Raw genomic sequence first — 22634 nt, forward strand, 5'->3', positions numbered from 1 at the left:
ATCTTAACGTCCGTCCAGGGGTCGATCAGGCAATGAATCTACGCGAAGGTAGGCAAGGCTCAGAAGTCTGATTAACTATAAATATTGTAGCGGAATCAGTATTCTTGCTGATTGGCAGAATAGCAACCCAGTTCATGGCAGGCTCCTCTGCGAAGTCAAGCAGAGCTGGTTCTTCCATATCTTTCCTTCCTACCATTTGAGCTCATCTTGAACAGCCATGAATCCTTTATCTCTCGGCCTTGCCGCCTTGAGCCTTCTGGGCTACGTGGGTGTCAACTTTGTTGCAGCCTTCCCCACGGATTCAAACTCAGGCTCCGAAGTCTTGATTTCTGTCAATGGCCACGTTAAACACCAAGAGCTTGACGGATTTGGTGCTTCACAAGCATTCCAACGGGCCGAAGACATTCTTGGAAAAGACGGTCTGTCCAAAGAAGGGACTCAGCATGTACTGGACTTGCTGTTCAGCAAGGATATCGGTGCGGGCTTCTCTATCCTGCGTAATGGCATTGGCTCAAGCAACAGTTCTGACAAGAACTTCATGAATTCAATCGAGCCATTCTCGCCAGGCTCACCCGGAGCAAAGCCACACTACGTCTGGGATGGCTATGATAGCGGACAACTCACCGTCGCTCAAGAAGCATTCAAGAGAGGATTGAAGTTCCTCTATGGCGATGCTTGGTCCGCTCCTGGTTACATGAAGACAAACCACGATGAGAATAACGGGGGGTATTTGTGTGGTGTTACAGGTGCTGCCTGCGCTTCTGGCGACTGGAAGCAGGCTTACGCAGACTACTTGCTGCAGTGGGTTGAGTTCTACCGCAAGTCAGGCGTCAAGGTCACCAACCTAGGATTCCTTAACGAGCCTCAGTTCGCCGCTCCCTACGCCGGCATGCTGTCTAACGGCACACAGGCTGCCGACTTCATACGTGTACTGGGCAAGACAATCAGAAAACGAGGTATCCACGACCTTACAATCGCCTGCTGTGATGGCGAGGGCTGGGATCTCCAAGAAGATATGATGGCTGGTTTGACTGCTGGACCTGATCCGGCAATCAACTACCTCAGTGTCGTTACTGGGCACGGCTACGTTTCACCACCGAACCATCCGCTTTCAACAACAAAGAAGACGTGGCTCACCGAGTGGGCTGATCTCACAGGCCAGTTCACGCCCTACACGTTCTACAACAATAGCGGTCAGGGGGAAGGTATGACCTGGGCTGGCCGTATCCAGACGGCGCTTGTAGATGCCAATGTCAGCGGCTTTCTCTATTGGATCGGAGCCGAGAACTCGACCACCAACAGTGCTCTGATCAACATGATCGGCGACAAGGTCATCCCTTCCAAGAGGTTCTGGGCCTTTGCATCCTTCAGTCGGTTTGCTAGACCTGGTGCTCGTCGCATTGAAGCCACGAGCTCCGTTCCTCTGGTCACAGTCAGTTCATTTCTGAATACCGACGGTACTGTCGCGACGCAGGTGCTGAACAACGACACGGTTGCTCACAGTGTGCAACTCGTTGTCTCTGGCACAGGTCGAAATCCTCATAGCTTGAAGCCGTTTTTGACCGATAATTCTAATGATTTGACTGCCTTGAAGCATTTGAAGGCTACTGGAAAGGGTTCATTTCAGACTACGATTCCTCCTCGATCTCTTGTTAGCTTTGTTACAGATTTCTAACAAAGACAATATTACTTGAAGAAGACGACTATGAGGGCTGCTTTGATCAAGTTGACTATGTCTAGTATGTTGGTGTAAATCTCCTAACAATCTTGTTGGGCTGCTTATTTCGGCTTAGTTACGCAACGTCATGTTCAGTGTGCCGAAAGCCGAACCACGAAAATAGCTCACAAGACCATTCTGGATTTTGACACGATAAGATCCTGCCTTTTTTTTCATACTTGTTCCTCTCTTTCACTTGGCGAAATATGCTGTTTTACGTATCCATGCTCTCCCGCCGTATACTAGAATTATAATGGCCTCCCGTATTCTCCTTATTATTACAGCCTTTCCACTGGTCTTAGCGGCTTCCACTACTACCACCAACCCTTCTGCCATTGCTTCCGATATTTCTTCGCTGCCAGACTGCGGTTTGAAGTGTATCTCGATAGCCGGAAAGAGGATTGGCTGCGCCAGTACTGACTTAGACTGTATGTGCTCGCACAGCGACGCGTTTGCAGACCATTTCAATCGATGTCTGGGAAACGAGTGCACTATTAAGATATTTAAAAGTGAGTAAGCAATAGATTTGTGAAGCGTCATCTGACGGGTAATTGTAACAGACCTCTGGGACGTGCGCCAGCAGATTTGCGATGCGGTGGAAAGTAGTAGTTCACATTCTGCTGCCTTGGCATCAGCCTCAGCTGTGATTGCATCCGATATGTCCCAAGAAACGAGGAGCGGTGCCGATCGTTTGGCCTGTGTAGGTGTATTTGGTGCTATTACCTGGGGAGCTCTGGTTATATAGAAACTTGGGTATCTACTGGAACACACAGAGGTAGACAAGTCAAAGGCAGCATATTAACGTCACTATTCACTGGCCACGAGGCTACTGACTTCTGAATACCCGTACAGCTCAACGACATTAGCACAGACATATACCTTCACCTACCATAGATTGTGTTCTGTCTGTCACCTTACTTCTTGATGCACTCCTACGTCAAAATTACCCTGGCACCAAGACTCTTCATGGCTTCTCTCCATCCGAAATATTGACCAGGGTGCATTCTTCGGAGTCTCCAACATTCCTCCATCACAATAAGACCTTTCCACGTTATTCCAGGGGCTTGCGCTTCTTGCAGCACCCGATCAAGGATTTGGCGAAACCGGTGATGTTGCGACTCGCTCATAGCCATGCATCCGGTGATCGTATACGGCCAGGCTGTACGCATCACCAGACGTGTAGGGAGAGCCTCCAGTTTCTCGAGGCAAATGTTAACAAAGGTCTGGTCGATACTCCTTTGCTCGGACATAATTGGAGCAATTACAACTTGCAACAAGACTCTGGCACCATAAGCCCAGATGAGACTTATCATTGCAGCGTCGAGGTCTAGACCTGAATGTACACTTTCAAGGCCCTCAATGTCTTCTCCAAGAGCCCGGCAGACAAACCCAAGCTGCTTTTCTAGTTCGCTGTGTTGTTGTTGTAATTCCGGTCCTGTAAACTCCTGGTGCTTTTCACCTTGGTGCATCAGCTGCAATTGCTCAAGTCTTGTAATTCTGGTGACAATGGCAAAGACTTGGCTCTGACAACCCATAAAGTCCTGCGACCTGATTATATCAGAATCTAGAAGAGGCAGATAGTCGAAGGCGCAAGGGCAGTATGACACCGCACCAAAGGTAGACATAGCCAGAACATCAATCCAAATAAAGTTAAAGATGGAAAGTTGCAGCGATCGTCGTCGCACATCACCTTCTGGCAAGTTAGACAATACTTCCGCTATCGCCGATGTTGAACTGCGGTTTCCAAGTGGAACAGTTGTCTCAACATGGTCCAAGACCTTCCTTGCAGCCTGGTGATGGACCTCCCATTGGCCCTGGAGCATACTGAAGATCTCGAGCGTCTCCAAATGGGCGATGACATCAACAAGGTGAATACCAGCCCAAACGAAATCTTCCAGTGGTAACGGCTTCATGTGAGAAAAGCGCTCGACCTCTTCCCTAAGTATCGAAATGGACCGGCTCTGGAGCCTGCTCACTTTTGGCGACAGTCCAATTTCATTCACAGTGGCCCTTTGAGTCAACGAGTGCTCGAAGCAAGCGCTGACACTGAGAGCTGAGCTGAATAAGTCGTTTCGGCTGATGAGCCGATTCAGCATCCAGTTACGTTCAGTGTTGTTATCCAGCTTACAAAATGTATGCGTGATTGGATGTATAACGTCGAGGAACAACATGAGTAATCTCGTTTCTTCTCGAGAGGAATTCTCAGGTCCCGGCTGTAGACTTCGCATCCTGCTGTCCCACCATATAGTGTCGGGTTGTCTCTGCCAAATATTGATCCCATTTGTCAATTGAACAAGGGATGGTGAGAATATGTCGCAATTGAAGGCGCCCAATAAGGTTCCATAGGCACTGGGGAAGTGGTGAAACGCGTGCTGTTGGCTGTTGCTCCCTGAGTCGGGCGGCAAGAGTCGAACCACGGCAGAAGCAGTGTCTCTGGACTCCAGCTTTCTTGAGGCCCGGTACCGCAGCTCCGCGACAGTCCGCAGAGCTCTTGCTTCATTGGACTCCAGGACATCTTTCCATGAGGCCTTGTTGCCAATCCAGGGTGGTGGCGGCACGTTGAATCCGTAGCAAGCAAGGTCTCTTGACCGACAGGCACCGCATGCTGGGCGCTTTTCATCGCACTTCTTCTTGCGGATTCTGCAGGTAAGACATCCGCTGCGACTGCGCGTCCCGTCTGAGACTGTTTGTTGCTGCTCCCTGTGGGCCATGATGTCTCATTGCTGATGAGAGACCACGAGGGAGATAGTTTGAGATACCTCTATTTTCAGTTGGGTACGCTTGTCTTTCTATGCAAGACGTCATGCTGGCCTTCAATCTGCTGGGAGCAGAGATTCTATGAAGCATAAGCTACTACGTAGTGTCATGCAGTAAGCGTGTTGTGTATAGCGCGTATTGCAGCGCTGGGGCCCTGATGACAAGAACCAATGAGAATTACGCACTTCACATCGGACTAACTACCATGCCGAGATAAGCGTCGGTCCTAAGTCATGCCATTGGCTACTCTAGATGTGATCGTCATCTGCTGGTTTAGCTCAATCGACTGCGCTTAAGCTAAACCCTTTAGGGTCTCATTCTTATATTGCATGGGGGACCTGCCAGTGATACTCTTGTCACTACGCAGTCTAGCAGTCAACTCAGCTCATCAGTAGCAATATAAGTATCCAGTTATTCCACTGGGCAATAGATCAAACACTTCTCATTTCCAATTCGTATTCAGGGTGCGGCGTCTCACGCGTCTGTCAAAGGTAGCGATATCATGTCATGCCCTCAGTGCTTTTCTGGCCATGTCAATCCAGGCGCTCCTACTGGTCGTTGGGATACCGTTCATGGCCTTCGAACCTACATTGCAACACCCCCGGCTGGCAAAAGCCCAAAAGCTATTATTGTCATAATTCCCGACGCGTTCGGTGTTGACTTTGTTAACAATCAGATCCTGGCAGATCATTATGCTTCGGCCGCAGATTATCTGGTTTACCTACCTGATTTCATGAATGGTAGGCGTGGCATGGGCTCAGTACTGGTAAGCAAAACAGCTAACGAGGTTCGTTGTAGGTAGTGCTGCACCAGTCAGAACCATGATCAGCATGGCACACCTTTGGGATGAGACTGGATCCTGGTTGTCCAAACCGTGAGCTTCATCCCTTCCTACCCTAAGGCTCAGAGTTTGCATCACCCGACTGACCCACAATTAGGTACTATCTCCTTGCTACCATGCTGGACTTTGTACCATTTCTGATTCGAAATCGCTTCGGTGTTTGTTGGCCAAGGGTAACTGGGTTCCTAAAAGACCTGCAGCAGCATAAAGACGCAGCTCTTCCTGTTGGAATTGCAGGTTTCTGTTGGGGAGGACTACATACTGTCAGACTGACCCACAACACAGTGGAGACCAAAACTGATAGCGGTCGCGCCCTAGCAGACGCGTTTTTTACTGCCCACCCAAGTAGTGTCGACGTCGCACAGGACATTGGCAATGTCGCGCGTCCTCTCTCCATTGCAATTGGCGATGATGATGCCGTGATGGGAATGAAGCAAGTGCGACAAGCCGAATCAATCTTGGAGGGCAAGGATGTCGATACAAGTGTGGTTATTTACCCCGGAGCGAAGCATGGGTTCTCAATTCGCGCAAGCAGGGCGGAGCCAGATTCTAAGGAGACGCGACAGGCAGAGGAAGCAGAAGAACAGGCCATTGCCTGGTTCAAGAGGCAATTTAGTATGATCGAATAGCTTATATTTGACTGAGAAATGTAACTTGCCCACGCAAATCGATGTATCAAAGCCATTTAAGCAGTAGTTAGAGCGGAGTATCCATTTCTGAGGTTTGGAATAAGAAGGTATTTTCTTCAAGAGTCACACTCATTGTAATAAGCTTAAACGCAAGGAGAGGTGATCCTTTATGCTAGAACTATCCATCGATAATAATACGATTAATGCCTCTAAGTTGAACACCCAGGGCATTCGAAGCATGAAGGGTCGTCCCAGACAAGATCGTAATTATGCCTATCCAGAAAATCACCTGGCGCAAGCGTTGTGCTTGTAAACATGCACTGACCATCCCGATAACCAGAGCCCATACAATCTTTCATCTTCCGGCAGATAGCAGCACATTTTCCAGATGAGCTCTGGTCAGGATAGCTACCAAGAGCGCCGAAAGTCCCAGGCAACATTCCCAAATAATTGCAGAGAACGCTATCCGCACTTACGCGCGTGCAAGAGTCACCAGGCTTGTAGTTGCACGTTGGACTCTTGGGAAGAGGTGCGTTGCTAAGGACGCAGGTCGGACACGTGTAGCAGGATCTATGACTCCAAACACTGTTCTTGGGGTCCAGACCAAAGTCGTCGTAGTTCGGATCGGGTTCAGCAAAGTCGGAGTCTGTTATCTTGGGTTGTTGTAAAGAGACAGTGGTTCTCCATGCCGAAGTACCCAGAGGATTCACAGTTCTCCAGAGTGTCGCAGATGGCTGCGCACTGCTCTCCGTTCTCCTGCATAGGATACAGTGAGCGAGGAACTGTCCAGGCCTCTCCCAGAAAGACGCCTCCACCAATGCAGACATAGGGGTTGTTCTCGACGCTTGATGGGTTGATCTCACACTCTTGGCCGCGGTTGTTGTGGCAAACCCCTGTTGGCTGAGTAGCTTTAGTGGTAGTGGTGAAGCTGGTAGGTTCGGAAACTACTGTAGTCGTAGGAATCGCCGATGTCGATGTGCCACCGGTACTGCAGCCGCATGTGAAGCACTCCATACCAAACCAATGAACCATTTGACTGTCTCTTCCATCGCGTATTTCGTCTCGAGTAACCAAGGTGTTGGAGAAGAAACACTTGCCAGAGAGTGTCTGGAATCCAGCTGACAAGCATCCTGGAAGAGTCTTGCAGATCTCGGCACACTCAGCATTGGTGCTGTACGAGTGTGTTTGTGGCGCACCAACTTCTTCACCAGGAAGGGTATAAATAGCACCACTATTCGTGAAAACGCCATTAAGATCGCAGCCAAAGTCATCGAGGTGTGCGTAATAGTCGCTGATAATCTCACATGTTTGCTTGCAGGCAGAGCTGGTGGTATGAGAAGGCTCTGCTGTAGTGACAGATTGAGATGTCAAGCCAATTTCCACTGATGTTGAGCTAGTTGTTTCGGCCACGCTTGTCTCTCCAGCAGCTGGTGACGTCGAAGATACGCTGATGGCCGTAGTATCAGTGGTTCCTCCTGAAGGAGGCTCAGTCGAAGATGTTAAACTCTCGCTGCTCTCCGATGCGGCACTGGCGATTTCGGAATCAGAGCTAGTGGACTGTGCCTCAGTGGTAGCCGACGAAGCGACTTCTAGAGAGGTCGTCGAGATGGATGTCGCAGCGCTCGTACTCTCCAAGCCGCCGATGCCGGTTGACTCGCTTTGGCTTGTGAGAGTTGGGGACTCTTGAGCCCTGATCGCCGTCGTAGTCTCGACAGGATTGATCGGAGGGCTCCCACCCAAGTCAAGATGAAAATTGCCAATAGTCTCTGGAGTTATTTGGTCCGAGATGAAGATGGAGTCGACCAGGATTGAAGATGTACCACCACCAGAGCATGTCAGTGAGATAGCAAAGGTTGGCAAATCGGAAAATGCCTCAACCTGCCTCAGTACCCTAGCCCACGATGGTCCTGAGCTAGAAGCAGGCTGAGAATAGAACTCTGCATTGCCAAATGCCGCGCTTGCAATACAGCCCTGGCCCCCAGCTGACCTGATGAGATAAAAAAACTGGATAGTGTACTTCTTTCTCGGGACCGATCGTACAGTCTGGAAGATGCTAGCAAAAGAGCCAAAAAAGCTCCGCTTGGTGACGTCTCCATTAGCACTCAAAGCCGCGCAGCCATCATCGAGACTACCATCGACACGGTAGCATCCGCCTTGGTGGAACTCGGCATTACCCGAGGCGCCGAAGTTGGTGAGGCCACTTGGGCTGTTGGGGTCGCGACTGGCGAAAGAGCCACCTGAAATAGCGTTGGTGATGATGATGTCTTCCTCTTGGGTCGTTGTTGATGACTGGGGAAGAGTAGAACTGGGAACTTCGGTGGTACCAGCAGATAGCGTGATGGTCAGGCTGTTGATGTTCGTTTGGCTGTCCGTCGAACTCTTGGAAACATCGATTGTCGCAACAGATGAGGTGGTAGGAGGGCTGCTCGCTGTGACTCGGCTGCTCGGCTTGCAAGGGCCACAGGCAGCAAAGCCAGCCAGAGCCAAACTCACGAGAACAATTTTGGACTGCATTATAAATGGCAACTGTTTATAGACTCATGGAGTACTTCCTAGATTGAGAATTATATGGCGGGTTAAACTATCTATACATGGCCCCTGAAGTTGAAAAACCTCTCTGAGTCACTCAAATCGTTTGTGCAAGCTATTTCGCACTTGGCGGTCAATAGCCATTTCTTTCATCAGCATTTGGGATGGTGAGCTATCACTATTGCTAACTATTGACAGCCTCAGTGACTTCTACCCATGCAGGAACAGAGTCTAGACCGTAGAGCACTAGCCACATCAGTCAATGGTTCAAGCTCAATGCCAATCAAGATTGGAGTTTCCCTCCACTTGTGACCTCTTTTCGCGTTAGTGGACATAGTTCAAAGTGGCGCCAGATAAACACTCAGCCTCCAAGCATTCTCAGCTGCGACTAATAAAATACTGTTCTCGATGTCTTCCATCCGACGTACATAATTTTACTTGTACCTAGCTTGTGCATGCGCAATAAACAGCAGGAGTCCAGAGTCACTCCCGGTAGTGCTGCAGACAATCTCATTTGATGTTAATTAGCGTAAGATGGCCAACGGCTCCAGTTTACGGCCATCACCCTCCATTCCGGTGAACTCGTTTTTGTGCTCAATAAAGATAAACCTGCGATAGATGAACTCATTAATTCGGTAGCCAAAAGAGCAACCATATGCAGTCGTCCAATGGCCTCGCAGATCTGACCGTATCTACGATGACAACATCAAGCTGTTTTACGGAACGCATTTAAGCTATTCATCAACGGACAAGTCTCTTGATATGTATCGAAGGTAAACGAAGGATTCGCTACTAATTAAATTTAACGGCATCGCGGCCTTTTGGCCATGAACGCCGGGTATAATCCTAAATACAGCCATCGCTCAATCATCTCATTGCTCAACATCAAAAATCTTTAGCATATCCTTCCGAAAAGCAGGCCAATACCTGTCCTTGACCCACGCACCCAAGCATTGCAGTGATATGAGCAACTTGTACAAGTCAAATGCATTATACGTGCTTCCAAGCGGCAACCGATGGTAAGTCGTCGACTTTCCGTCCTGCAGCGTCGACGCCACGAAAAACCAGTCGTGATCCTGCACAATAATCCCAGCCAAGAATTCAATTGCCTCAATGTTCCCTCGGAGGGACCGCCATTGCGCAGCATGCCAGGTACCTATCTGAAGAAGCGCCTTCTCCCAACTAACCTGACGCTTAGTCTCGATCGAAAGTGCGATAGGGTTCTTGCAGAGGTCGCCCCAGTCTGTATGGTTGATTGACAGGCCTGGCCGCGTTTTGATTGCATCGTCGATCTTCTGGCGTTCGAGGCTTTCCTTTGGAGTCTCGACGCAAATGCAAAAGTCAACGCATTTGGATGATGTGCCGAAAGGTTTGTACTCGGGTATGATGTGCGCAGTGGTGCAGTATCTGTAATCACCAACGGAAGCATCGTTTGCTGCACGGAAAGCAAAGTCGAGAACGCATCGGTGAACTTCCATGTTCCAAGAAGCTTCACTGTGGCGACCAAACTCGCATTTGGTAGCGCTCTGCAGAACCTGGCGGATGAATGAAGGCTGTGGAATTCGCCAATTGCTTGCATGCTTATCGGGATCGTAAAAGGCAAACTCGGGTATATTGCGTAAGCCCTGCAGCTGAGGCTTCAAAGTTTGAGGGATAAGCCCAAATCCGTAACCGATGGTAAGAAGCTGCTGATGTAAATCTTGGAGAGACGGCGGTAACTGATCCATAAAGTCATCGAATTTGAAGTCGTCAAATCCGGTCTTTTGCGTCGCAGCATAGCGCAGTTGTTTGGTGGGTGATGATGTGCCAGAGACTCCAGATGAAGCGTATGAGGTTGAAGAATCGCGGTCCAGACCCAGAGCTCCCTGCCTCAAGCCTCTTGATGATGCTCTGGGGGTGTCCTCAACAGCGCCATCTTCGTCTGAGTGAATAAGACCCTGATCGTGGGTCGACCTTCTTCGCTTTCTTGGCATTGAATGAAGCCTCTGTGCATTTGCCTCGATTTCGAAGTGGCTGGCTTGAGACGATCCCGGAGGCGTTGGGATGCGATGCAATTGACTGTCACGGTCTGATTTGGCGTTTATTATTTTACGTCGCTTGCGTTGATGTTCTGACTCTTCGATCGGAAAGGATTGTTGTTCGATTGAATTGAGCCACGACCATACACGACCGTATTTGCGAACGCGAGTGTTTGGGTCTCCAAGGCTGGTCATTTCTCAATTGCGCATGCTGATTGAAGTGATGATGTATTGTTGATGGTCAAAACAATTCTGAGCAGGCCTAACTTATTTGGTCACCATGGTGGGGTTGCGTTGTTGGAGGGGTAACGTCGCGAAATGGCGAAAGTGGTTTAGCGTCTTCTACTCACCCTTATCTGATATACTTCACCAGCGCCGGAAGTTAGCGCAGGCTCCAAGTACCTACGATAGGTTAACATGACATGCGCTCGCTGACATCCCGCATGGCCTACGTCTGATTCTGCAGCGAATTAAAGATGATTGGGCTTGGGGAAGTCTGTCAGTTTTTACAGAGAATCTAGGGGCTGTAAGTTGAATCTTTTCTAGCAAGTAATGCCACGGTATGGAAATGTTTCATCCTGATTACTTTATCTGGAGCCACACAGCAATCAGCCCGCAATGCACAACGACATCATCCATTAAACTAGAGACTCAAGGTTAGGCTTCAATTGACAAGAGCTTGTCTGGAACCAATAAGATAAACCAATCTGTAAAGGTTTGCACCCGTAACAGGTAAGGAGACTTGGATTGACTTAGAACCAGTTACCATCGAGAGCTGCTAGGATATACAGACTCTGCACTCAGGCTTGCCAAAGTCAATCCAACTCCCTAATAACCTGCCAACACCAACCCTTCGGTAGGAACCATCGCTGGGATCAGCAGAGGGGGCAATGAGCAGAACATAATAACCCAGGTCCTGCATCGTGCATTCTTCATCATTTGGCTTTTCGTGTCCAACGATAACGCATAGCTTCTGTGCACCTGGAGGCAACATCCCTTCGTCATATATGACCTTTTCCTGCGCCTCTCCTGATTCCAGATCTAGCATCTCCCTTGCTTGGGCAGTAAGATCAATTCTTCCGTCTAGTTCTCCTGTATGCAATGAGAACGAGGTACAGTCAGATTCCATACTCGTCCATGGCGATTGAATTTTTCCTTCTGCAGTGTTGTAGGTCCATCGAACATGGTCAAAAGGTATGTCAAAGTATGTGATGGGTCCTTCGTACGCTGTCCATGACCACGTCGGAACCCTGAACTTCTGATCCCGGGGAAAGTCAATCAATTTGAGGCCATCACTTCGTTTTGTATCCCTTGTCCATAAAAGGCTGCGCCCGAAGAATGCTCCGTTGAACACACCGTATCCTCCTTCGGTCTTGAAAGCACTCACTAGTCGTTGTTCTAGCCCGGCTATTGCTATGGGCCGGTCGTGGATCTTTGTGAAATCGAGGTTTGAGTATTGTCTGTACAGTGATTCATAAAAGCGGATCTTCGCTCCTCTGGTCGAGCTCATAGCCAACTTGGGAAAATTGGGGTCCCCAAGGAACGAAGCCTGGCTACTACAAGGCCAAGGTCAGCAACGAGGATCGTAGAGATTTTGGGTGCAACTTACTTGGTCAACCTTGCCAATGTCTCGCAGCGCACGCCCTGGCCACACTCCCAGTACGTCTGGTTCTCCGTGAAATATATGGTCCTTGGTGCAAGAGCCCGCTCTTGCAGGACCCATCCGCGTTTGTTCAGCGCCCCTTCAATCACATCATGCTGAAAGTTGTCAATTGCTTCACAGACATAAACTGGATCATGGGCAAGATATCCATCCAGTCTCACTACTTCACGTTCTGACCTTTCCCACAAAAACCCACTTGATGTTCCGTTGGCGCGACTTGCGGCAATGACACAGTATGCGGAGCTGAAGACGGTCTCCATCCTTTTGGCTTCCGTGTCGAAGTCCCCGCCTGGTCCTTGCACTATACATAACGAATCGATCCAGAGGTATGGGATACCAAGTGCTCGAGTCACCTCGATTGCATGTCTGAAAGTGTTCGGGAAATCCTTTAGATCAATACCGGCACTTAGTCGACTGCCAAGGTTGTCTTTCGTGGTGCAGAAGTGATCGTGCTGTTCTCCATTGCCCCAAGGGTGTGACAGTGCGATATATCTCAACTCCCCTCCTGTTAGGCACACGGCGTCCACTGCGTTGCGAAGGAAGACCTTCGAACTTCCACCGTCAACCTGACTCACTTCAATAAGGCGAGTCGGCACCTGGAGGCGTGATCTGTCTGCGGGACGACATTGGGGATGATGCATGTCACAATCTTGAATCCATGTCCGGAGGAGGTCGTAGAACAACGCAGTGTTGGGCTGAAAAAGCTTGGGTAGCCCAAAGTGGATATCATCAGAGTGTAGATGGTTCCTTTTTGTGTTTTCTACTCCCCATTAGTGATTAAAATTCTGTTGCATCTGCAAAAGCTTTACGCACCCGAGATTTTGGAAAGTGAGAGTAAGGGTATTTTCAATTTGTCCATGACAAGTAAGGAGTCAGATCTCCGAATATGCACAACCTCCAGCTCGTTACAAGTAGATGGGGGAATGGAACGGTAAATAAGGCTGTGCAACGCACATTGTTGAATCTTGAATCTCATAGTCGCCAGAGTCTCCCTTAATACGGGTTCGTCGCTTTGATAGTCAAGCTTTCTGCACTCGTCACATAGCTTCTGTAATCCTTGTGACCTAGATATGCTGTCCATGATCGCTGTTTCATGGCGCTTCAGAACTCCAAGAGAGATAGCTTGGTCTTCCATCAGGTTCCAAGTATTATTGAACTGTCCAAGTCAGGATAATAATGGTATATCAGTGAGTGCTCTTGTGCTTACTGCCTTTATGGTGAAGTCACAATTAGTAAGTGATGTGAGGACTTTATTTAAACCTAGGGTTATCATGCAACCTTACAATCTTATTCAATCAGCTCTCTGGTCAGTTTCGAAAAAGAAATGTATCAGAGCATGATCAAATATTGCTTACGTGCTGAATCTGCATTAGCTATTTCATTTCTCATTACAAAGGCACACTTTATAGGTACTTCTTACTTACACTCTATAAGATACGACAATGGATAGTGAGCTATGTTTTGAGGCAATATTGCAGTAGGGATGTAACTCACATACTAAATTCAATATTAGCTATCATTCATTCATTGCTGGCGAAATCGTCTCTTATAGTCTAACTTACAGTCTATAATACAGGGTGGGATCAAACCCAGTTAGCCATCTAATGTCACCTCCGATTTGCCACCAATTTACCTACATCCTATTTCATATCAGCCTTTGTCACATTCAATCAGACCAGAGCTCGTACCAGATTTGATGGTTTCGATGCTGAGCCCGAGCTGGTCGACAGGAAGCTCTGCCTACGAACCTTTTGCGGACGAGGAGCCGAAATTCCGTTGCGTCCTGTACCCGAAGATAGATATTTGCCTCCTCTATGTTCATCATCAAGGGCCCTTCTCTTCATCCTTTGTAAGATGCTGTCCAACTCATCCGCACTGGCGCGACATCGCTTGATGTCGGCCTCGCTCATGCTTTCCTTTGGTAGATCAATTACAAGAAGCTTATCCCTGACCAATACGACGAGATCCTTGATCACGCTTGGTGTGGCACGATTACATTCCGGGTCGACTTCCAAGATGTGGTTGATCCATCTTCGCGCCGCGTCACTCACTTGAGCTTGCCTTGTGCTGAGATCAGCCGTAAAGTACAACGTTTCTCGATGGGCATCCATGTCATTCTCCTCATTGTAGAAGCTCTTCAGTCCCTCTTCATAACCGTATAAGAGCCAGATCGTATACTCGAATATGATGCATCCCATGGACCATATGTCGTAGCGGCGTGAGCGAGGCACTCGAGAGTTCATGGTGGTGATAACTTCAGGTGCCTCGTAATGAGAAGTTGTATATTTCTGCTTGGTTGGGTCCTGTCTCTGGGTTGTAGCAAATGCGTGTTGCTTGGCTAGACCGAGGTCAGCAATCTTGAGAGTTCCAAGCCACGAAGACTTGTCATCTATAAATTGGAGGATGTTATCAGGCTTGAGATCCCCGTGGCGCCAATGCTGCTCTTCACCGTAGTCGCTGGAGTCATAATCATCGTCTGAGCTTACTCCCTCGAAGCGTATCTTTGGAACGGTTAAACGATCACCTTGACCCTGTGAGAGAATCGTTTTGGATCTCGACATAGGGTTCTTCCTTCTGCGGTCTGCAGACATTGCCATTGCAGTTCTTGTCTTGGTGTTAGTGCCGTGTAATCTTGAGAGCGCACTTGCGATCCCAGTTAGTTCTTCAAGGACTCTCATGACCTTGCCACCGTCTAGCACAGATCCGTCGTGAGGCTCTTTCTGCCATATATCTCGCAGAGTGCCTCCGTTCGCCCACTCGAGCATAATGAACCTTCTCTCCCCTTGTTTGAAGGCAGTTGCCTGACTGATGAGATGTTTGTGACGAAGCTCGGCAATCTGGAAGAGTGCATTTGCCTCATTCAGCCATGATACATGTACGTTGTAATTTGGCTCGCTCAGGCTTTTTAACTCTTTGAGAGCGACCTTGGTCTGATCTATGCCTGACTATTAAGGTGTGAGCGATGGCCTTTATCATAACGAGATGCTTACCTTCAATGGCCCGCGGCCAATTTGATGGCTAGGATGGATTACAGCCTCAACGACAGTACTGAAATGGCCATCCTTCTGGGTGGTACCTTTCTGTATAAACGGCAGTATGTGCTTAGGGTGGAATTCTTGGGAGGAGCATTCCATGTTGAGTATTGGTGCACAAAACTTCCATTGATCATTGTAAAAGTTCCAGACATCATGAGCATCCCAGCAATGAAAGGCCTCCAAAGCCTTTTCGTGGCTGCAAACTCGCTGAAGTCCTTCAGTATGAACGTCGCAGTACCTATCTTCTGAGGTAAGATCGCGGATTGGAAGGTACTTGTCTGTCATGCCATGATGTCTAAAAGTGCCCATGATGTCCTGAAGGTTGCCGTGATGCAATGATGCAATCAAGAAGAGCTTTTTTGCATCCTTGCAGATAAAGTCTATCAATTCTGGCTTGGAATTCGGCAGTAACAGCTTTGTCTTATCGGACGTCACAAGGTTGTTGATGTCGCTTTCTGGAAGAAAGCATGTTTCGTTAATTACGCTATTCTGGAGAGAATGGCGAATGGTGTTGCGCAATCGATTGAGTTTCGTCTTGTCGACCTCGGGTGAGGAGAACCCAGTGAGGAAGTTCCAAACAGTAGTCATAGCTTCTAAGATCATAGGTTCTGTAAAATGCAATTGTTTCGATCTTACTAGCGTACGTGTAGAATTGAGGTATACTATACAGTTATGAATGTGCGAAGGGCTGCCCCGTGAGACAGGAAACGATGCAGGCAATGAGTGATGGCATGACTACTCCTTTTGGCCGTAAGAATTGATCAGCCTCACTTTTCTTCATGGTTGCATCACCTACAGCCAATGCATATGCAAGTACTATAAGCTGTGATATGACTGACATGGACGCACATATGTGTGACTGCTGCCTGATGTTGACCATGTATGCCCATGGCTCCAATGTGCTTTATACTAATGTGTTTCTAATAGAAATCGTTCTCCACAAGAGTTAAAAGTGATTGGGAGCCATTATTTGAGATTTTAGAGGTCTCAATCTGCAATTTACACCATATTCAAATTGCTGAGTCCGTGGACTTGCGACACGGCCTTTCGATGTACTCACATGGTCAATGACACCCGACATTGGAGGAGTGTTCTGTAGTGTTTATTGCATTATCACACCTTAATTGACGAATAGGGCTTGTCTTCTCGTTGGCTGGCCCAGCCACAATTTGGCTGAGAAGCGAGATTACATCATTGAGCAATCACAATTGCTGAATTATGTTGGCATGGCGGTAGGTTGGTTCTGCCTGAAATCTGCCTGGAATCTGCCTTGAAATACGTTTTGATGGTTACCATTTTCGTCCATGGTTCTGTTCATTGACTGCGGTTGTTTGCCTTCCCCATGACTGGATCAACAGAAGCCTCTCAATCAAGATCAGGCCCCCGGGAACAAGAAAACAGCAAACACTAAACAAACGGTATCAAAATAAACTTAGCAAAAGTTATTCTAAGCTTAGGCTATATTACCCAAGTCTTTTTGTCATCTAGGATCGAGTTCCTGGGTTTTTTTCTCCTCCTCTAGTCAGGCTGTGAGAATGCCATTTCATGACTGAGGTGGTGTTGTGCTGCTGACGGGCGGCAAGGGTATTCTCAGTCAAGTGGTGTCATGTTGGCGCATTCGCTTACATTGAGGCCTGCCACATTCTGTACCCGGTGTACGATACAGGCTACGACCCCGACGCTCTCACTAACCCAATTCGTCCATTTTGGCTGCTTCCCCCCTCATCTTCGATAATGAACAGTTTACTCAATCTGGCTTGTATGATAAGCAGCTTAGAAGTCTGTCCGCCTTATGAGGCCGCCGAACCGCAGAGCCTCACAGTTCGCAAAGAAACCCACTCAGGTCCTGCGTCCTTAGACCGCGACTAAAAGAAGCACTTTTGACCCCTGCTGATCTTTCGATCGGGAAAGCTGATGCTCTCGGCAAAAGGGAAAGCATCAATTGCGCTGCCAACCAAAGCCGAATAAAAGAGACATTCTAAGATCATAATGTCTCTCTACAAGCAATTGAATAAATGCCTCATCCCTTGTCACGAAGACTCAGAGTTCCTCCCACTAAGCGAAATCAATGCTAGAGTAACCGAAGCCAACATCAAAGTGGAAATCCCTGTCAGGAAGCGATGCTTCTCGAATCGCAGTCTGCCAAGAACGATATCAAACCAGGCCAGAATCGTATTTTCCATCTTAGTTCTCATTCAAGAAACGACCGCCATTGTTAATCTTGTTTGTCGGGATAACATCAGGGATGAAGATCTTCCTCTTACTAGACAATCCGCCAATGGAGATGACGGAAATGTCCTTATATCTCCCAAGACTGGCAAAACTTTCTCCTCATTTTCGTTCTGGCCAAGGGAGGCGAGCGTGCGAGACTTTCTGAACTTTCAATGGCTGGTACAAGCGCCTGTACTGGTCCTTTTCGGCCAGCATCTGTTACTGGATCCGAAATGCCCTCTTCCTTTGATAGATTGTGTTATGAAATGCAAAAGTGGCCCGAACAGTGTGCTGCATAAATGCAAGATCCACGGAGCTCACCAGACACTCTTCAAGGTCACAATATCTGTCACCGATAAGACGTCCAAGCGCTAACAAGATCTAGGACAACCCTGAGCCCTATGTTGCTGTCAAGGAGGTTGCCAACGATGAGACTTTCGAGCAGGAAAAGGCAAACCTGGAGCTTACACAATCCCTCAAGCATGAACACCTTATCAAATTAATCGCTACCTGTCAGAAGGGGCCCGTTTGCTACTTCATATTTCCTTGGGCCGACGGTGGAGATCTGAGAGACTTTTGGAAAGCCAATGACAGCAAAGAGCGCACCCAAGAACTCGTCTTGTGGTCTCTTCGCCAGATGCTCGGCATAGTCAGTGCAATCCACGCCCTGCATGGAAAAAATACCCGACACGGAGATATCAAGCCACAAAACATCCTTCATTTTCTCAAAGCGCACGATGGTGCTACCATGGACAGTAGAGGAAGGCTGATCCTTGCAGATGTTGGAGTCTCCAAGATCCACCGAGAGATTACCAGCATGAGGCAAGACCCCACGAACTGCCAGCAGTCCACAGTCACATACGAAGCACCCGAAGCACAGCTAGATCAACGCGAAGGCAAGGCAAAGGCAAGGAGTCGGCGGTATGATATGTGGTCTCTAGGCTGTATGTTCTTGGAATTCACTGTCTGGCTCGTCTTTGACTACAGCACCATCAGAAGCTTTAGAAAGTCGAGGCGTACCCGAGATGATCCCAAGGACGCGTTTGGAAGCTTCTTCGTTCAGACTCCAGACAATGTGATACAGATCCACTCGGCAGTCATTGAAGCTATTGGTCACCTCCGGAGTCAGCCATTTTGCGGCGATAATACTGCTTTGGCAGATCTCATCCTGCTTATTGAAGATGACCTATTGCAAGTTGACGCTGAGAAACGGATGGAAGCTCCGAAACTCTTTGAAAAGCTTGAAACAATCACTCGTAAAGCCGAACAGAGCTCCGATTACTTGTACCCAATATGATGGCAAGGCTGGTTAGCATACACATTATAACAGCGTTCGACAACAGCTCACGTATATCTTCATCGCATTCAATTTTGTCGGCGACTGTACCTCAGCCTCTTTGAAAAAGCCCTGTCGAGAATTTCCAGAGTCTGTCCCGCCTAGCTCCCTCAGCCTCAGGCGCCTTACCATATTCATCGCCATCGCAGTTGTCGAGCTTGAGGCCAACAGCATCACAAGTTGAGATCTTGGGCAGCAAGAGAAGTGCTTGCCTTGATGTCGATACCCATTTCGCCATCGATAAAAGATTCAGGCCAAGGTCGATCACAGGTCCACTCCATGAGATTGGCCAGATTCTTGTGCTTCCAAGATGATACATGCTCATGCATTACATGTCGGCGGGTCTATGACAGTCAGTCTTGTATATTGGCATATATTAACCCATACTGACATCATTGCAGCGACCGACACTCGGCTATTCGTTCTGCGGTGTGACGATTTCTGTATATCGACGTTGTAAGTTAATACTACTGAAGTAATTCATGGTCTGGGTTGCTGTTATGGAGATGACTGCCGCCTATAAGCTTTAGCTTTAGGCTGCGAAACACAGGTGATGAATGGAATACATAAGGTCGGATAAAGTTACCCTTCGATAATGGCGAATCATCACCGACGCACGCCACGCCACCTGATTCTCAATTTGGTTCAGGAACCAAAGCCAAGCGGCCACACGTGGCGTTCACCACCGACGCCACTTACCATCTCTCAATTATAAGTAGTACACAGGAGCAAATTTAAATGTTTATATGCAAGCCGAAGGCAATTCATTCTAAGAAGGAAGACAAAGGGCAGCCTCCAACTTGATGGATTGCCAGAGCATATTGGTGCAAACTAAACTCATCAAAGCCTGTGTCTTCCCCCCTGAGGTCGTTCAAGCAAGCTATACTTAACGAGGAACAATTACCACCCTGTTCCAACGGATTGACGCGTCCGCATCTTAGCTATGAGTGAGAGCATCGATATATTACTTAAACACGTCAATTGATGCATATGCCGTTCAGTGGCGGCTGAGGCTTACAGTCCCACCAAACCATACCCTGCATGATTCCATCGAGTCCGCTTCCGCCACAAGCAATCCACGCATGCAATCAGTAACTCTACCCTGACGCGTTCACTATAGATTCTTGAGGCACTCAGTGGCGCTTCCACCTTTCGTGTCTTGGAACATATTCATTTTGAGTTTGCCAATATGGTCAGATCGTACAGCCACCTCGTCTTGTACCCCGCGGCAAATTTGTCGCTGGGTGCCGTATGTACATTGATTGGGTAGAGCTCTATATTGAGGGAAACGATATCGTGTGCTCATCACTACACTGGCAGCACGATGTTTAACTTTTTGGCCTGCGATGTAAGAAGCCTGGTCCCCCACAAGTGGGTGCTGACGAAGTTAATCAGGGTACGAGAAAACGCTATTAAATGACACTGAGTTCCGTCAAAGCGGGCGATGCCCTCCCCTCGCACTCATGCTTTTTCACATCTTGCTTTTACTCTGAAATACCACGAAAACCATTTTTATCTTTACGTTGCAGCGTTCTATTGAGTTCATGATGCTCTGTCGCTTTTTGTTATGGATATTCGCTCTAAGTAGCTTCGGCATTGCTGCACCACCCACGCAGCCAGCTACCAATGGTGTTGAGGCTCGCTTTGGCAGTGAAAACTTGGTGGTTGGAGCTCCGGGGAATCATGTTTTGGCACAGCTTGAGCGTCGTTGCTTCAAGGTCGGATCTTACTTCCTTCTTGTCAACGCAACGCCTTGGACCATGACCTTGTCTAGAAACGTAAGCTACCAGATGAGGCAATTCAAGTTTCCCAAAACCATCAAGCCAGGTGAGAAACCCTGTATTGGTCGTTGTTAGTTTGCCTGAACTGATTGAGCGCTAGGCACGTCGAACAGAATTTACATCCAGGGCAAAGGCCATCCAGACGATGCTGGTGAAGCAAGCTACAAATTCAAAGACCTGCCCGGCGATCCCGATTTTGAGCTTAAATACTCGTTCAGGAAGGCTGGCATTCGGTTTACAAAACTTAGGACTCTCAACAACAAACGCGGCTCGTTTCACGAGTTGGCATGGCATTGGGACAATAACTTTCCCTTTATTATCGCCAGCTCTGAGAGTGATCCTCAAAATCCTTCACTTTGGCCATGGCTTGTCTCATCCAACCCCCCTGAAGACTGGATGCACTCCATCTATCCCCGGATCGCATGTCTTACGCTCCGAGAGCTGGCTATGCCCGCAACACACAACTCAGGCTCGTCCCGCTTCCATCGAAAGTCATGGTTTGGCCAACCTGCGAACACCAAAGCTCAGGAGTACAACATCTCAGAGCAGCTGAGATATGGTGCTCGCTGGTTTGACATTCGTCCTTCCAAAACTGGTGGCAAGTGGGCAACTGGCCACTTTGGGTTCAGCCTAGGCAACTGGCATGGAGGCAATGGCGAGTACCTCGATGACATCGTTGAGGCCTTGAACTATTTTACCATGAGAAACAAAGAACTTATCATCCTCAACCTTAGCCACGGTGTAAACTCAGACACCTTTAGAGGCAAAAAGAACGTATGGATGACCCAAGAAGAATGGAACGAGGTGATGACGAAACTGACGAAGATCAACTACCGAGTTAAGAACCGGAGCTTTGTACGTGACATTACGAAACTTCGGGTATCTAAGCTCATCCCGGACCGTGCCGCTGTTATTATTATTGTAGACGATTATGTCCACAAGAAAAAGTTTACGGGTCTGGTTGAGAAGACCATCCTAGTTCCAGTCGACCTTTCCGCATTTGCAGACAAGGGGTTCTTTAATCGATCTCAGTTCCCTCTGTTCGACGAGTACTCCAATACAAAACACCAGAAGAAGATGACCGTCGACCAGTTAACAAAGATGAAAAAGCAACGGAAATCCCCAAAATCGAAAATGTTTCTTCTCTCATGGTTTCTGACCCAGTGTACACACCCTATCATTCCAAATGCCCAGCATGCTAACCGAGCCCTCATTGAGTTACTCTGGCCAGCAATGTCTCCGTCGACGTATCCAAATCTCATCAGCGTTGATGCGTATCCTAAAAATGCAGACTTGGCAGCACTGGCAATGGCAATCAACTATCACTTTGCTCCGCAATGTGACGTTTCTTCGGTGAACTCCATGGACTCATCTTTTTCTGCCTCTTGGCCATTCTCACCCATGCACAACAACCATACCTCGTGCGCCGGGCAAGATAAAAAAGGTGAGTGGCCTTGAGCAGGTCATGGAGGCCGGAATTGGATAGTCGGAGTTGCTTAAATTGTACTGACTCGGTTTAGCCAGCGTCATCCAAGTATAGTTGAAGATGGTTGTACTGTTAAGTAACGGGTGATGGGAGTAGTCGGAGCTCATTGAACATAAGGAGTTGGGGGGGGGGGGGGGGTGGGGGAATAGGTATAGAGAGGGATGGATGTTGTTTTCGTGACGAGACAACTGTAAGGATGCTTGTTAATTTTCAACACTTTGCTATAACCTACAAAATTCAATGTCTAAGATACGAGATAAAAATTGCTAGGGTCACCACATCGCCTGCCTTTACAGCGTGAAGCTTCAGATCGTGGCCAGCAAGCACTGACGTAGCTGGTGGATTTGGCGATCTTGTGATTTTTCCAACAACCCCACTTGGTCGCCTCTCATGGAAGTGACTGACAGCCAGATTCGGTACAGCAGCAGTGAAGCCCGAATCCGGAAGAAACTCACCTCTGTGACTCAGCTCAGGCATGCGTTCTTCATCAGCCATTCAGCGCCGCACTTGTGTCTAGGTTCTATATTCCAGTTCTGGCATTCAGCGCCATCGTAGGTCGAACGAGTATACATTCTCGAGTAATATGCACCGCACCTGAGATTAAATTGCTGTGCATGCGGCTCGCACCAAC

The 22634-nt window shown here is 48.3% G+C and overlaps 8 protein-coding genes across 8 annotated transcripts; 4 read left to right on the forward strand and 4 right to left on the reverse strand.

The window, feature by feature from the left end:
- Positions 1-217: 217 nt before the first annotated feature.
- Positions 218-1675, forward strand: FVEG_13578 (hypothetical protein; the record flags this gene model as incomplete). Its single annotated transcript, XM_018902936.1, has 1 exon — positions 218-1675. One exon carries the CDS (start codon positions 218-220, stop codon positions 1673-1675), a length of 1458 nt encoding a protein of 485 aa, XP_018761787.1.
- Positions 1676-2505: 830 nt separating this feature from the next.
- FVEG_13579 (hypothetical protein) lies at positions 2506-4469 on the reverse strand. Its single transcript, XM_018902937.1, has one exon. It carries the CDS (start codon positions 4426-4428, stop codon positions 2650-2652), a length of 1779 nt encoding a protein of 592 aa, XP_018761788.1. The 5' UTR covers positions 4429-4469; the 3' UTR covers positions 2506-2649.
- Positions 4470-4976: 507 nt separating this feature from the next.
- On the forward strand, positions 4977-6073 carry FVEG_13580 (hypothetical protein; the record flags this gene model as incomplete). The annotated part of the gene is made up of 3 exons (XM_018902938.1): positions 4977-5214; positions 5273-5348; positions 5413-6073. The coding sequence occupies 3 exons, from the start codon at positions 4977-4979 to the stop codon at positions 5942-5944; spliced, it is 846 nt and encodes a 281-aa protein (XP_018761789.1). The 3' UTR covers positions 5945-6073.
- An 80-nt stretch (positions 6074-6153) lies between these two features.
- On the reverse strand, positions 6154-8458 carry FVEG_13581 (hypothetical protein; the record flags this gene model as incomplete). The annotated part of the gene is made up of 2 exons (XM_018902939.1): positions 6154-6590; positions 6655-8458. 2 exons carry the CDS (start codon positions 8456-8458, stop codon positions 6154-6156), a joined length of 2241 nt encoding a protein of 746 aa, XP_018761790.1.
- A 748-nt stretch (positions 8459-9206) lies between these two features.
- FVEG_13582 (hypothetical protein) lies at positions 9207-10714 on the reverse strand. Its single transcript, XM_018902940.1, has one exon. It carries the CDS (start codon positions 10684-10686, stop codon positions 9346-9348), a length of 1341 nt encoding a protein of 446 aa, XP_018761791.1. The 5' UTR covers positions 10687-10714; the 3' UTR covers positions 9207-9345.
- A 555-nt stretch (positions 10715-11269) lies between these two features.
- On the reverse strand, positions 11270-15777 carry FVEG_17557 (CAMK/CAMK1 protein kinase; the record flags this gene model as incomplete). The annotated part of the gene is made up of 5 exons (XM_018906800.1): positions 11270-12047; positions 12101-12901; positions 12964-13310; positions 13831-15099; positions 15145-15777. The coding sequence occupies 5 exons, from the start codon at positions 15775-15777 to the stop codon at positions 11270-11272; spliced, it is 3828 nt and encodes a 1275-aa protein (XP_018761792.1).
- Positions 15778-17178: 1401 nt separating this feature from the next.
- FVEG_13583 (serine/threonine protein kinase) lies at positions 17179-18697 on the forward strand (the record flags this gene model as incomplete). Its single annotated transcript, XM_018902941.1, has 2 exons — positions 17179-17736; positions 17786-18697. The coding sequence occupies 2 exons, from the start codon at positions 17179-17181 to the stop codon at positions 18695-18697; spliced, it is 1470 nt and encodes a 489-aa protein (XP_018761793.1).
- A 1586-nt stretch (positions 18698-20283) lies between these two features.
- FVEG_13584 (hypothetical protein) lies at positions 20284-21975 on the forward strand (the record flags this gene model as incomplete). The annotated part of the gene is made up of 2 exons (XM_018902942.1): positions 20284-20563; positions 20618-21975. 2 exons carry the CDS (start codon positions 20284-20286, stop codon positions 21973-21975), a joined length of 1638 nt encoding a protein of 545 aa, XP_018761794.1.
- Positions 21976-22634: the final 659 nt, after the last annotated feature.

The sequence above is a fragment of the Fusarium verticillioides genome, chromosome 8 (genome assembly GCF_000149555.1).
Source record: "Fusarium verticillioides 7600 chromosome 8, whole genome shotgun sequence".
Taxonomy (NCBI): Eukaryota; Fungi; Ascomycota; class Sordariomycetes; order Hypocreales; family Nectriaceae; genus Fusarium; species Fusarium verticillioides.

Bases quoted from the DNA above. Each gene is read 5' to 3' on its own strand.
- FVEG_13579 (XM_018902937.1), bottom strand. From the start codon at position 4,428: ATGGCCCACAGGGAGCAGCAACAAACAGTCTCAGACGGGACGCGCAGT.
- FVEG_13582 (XM_018902940.1), bottom strand. From the start codon at position 10,686: ATGACCAGCCTTGGAGACCCAAACACTCGCGTTCGCAAATACGGTCGT.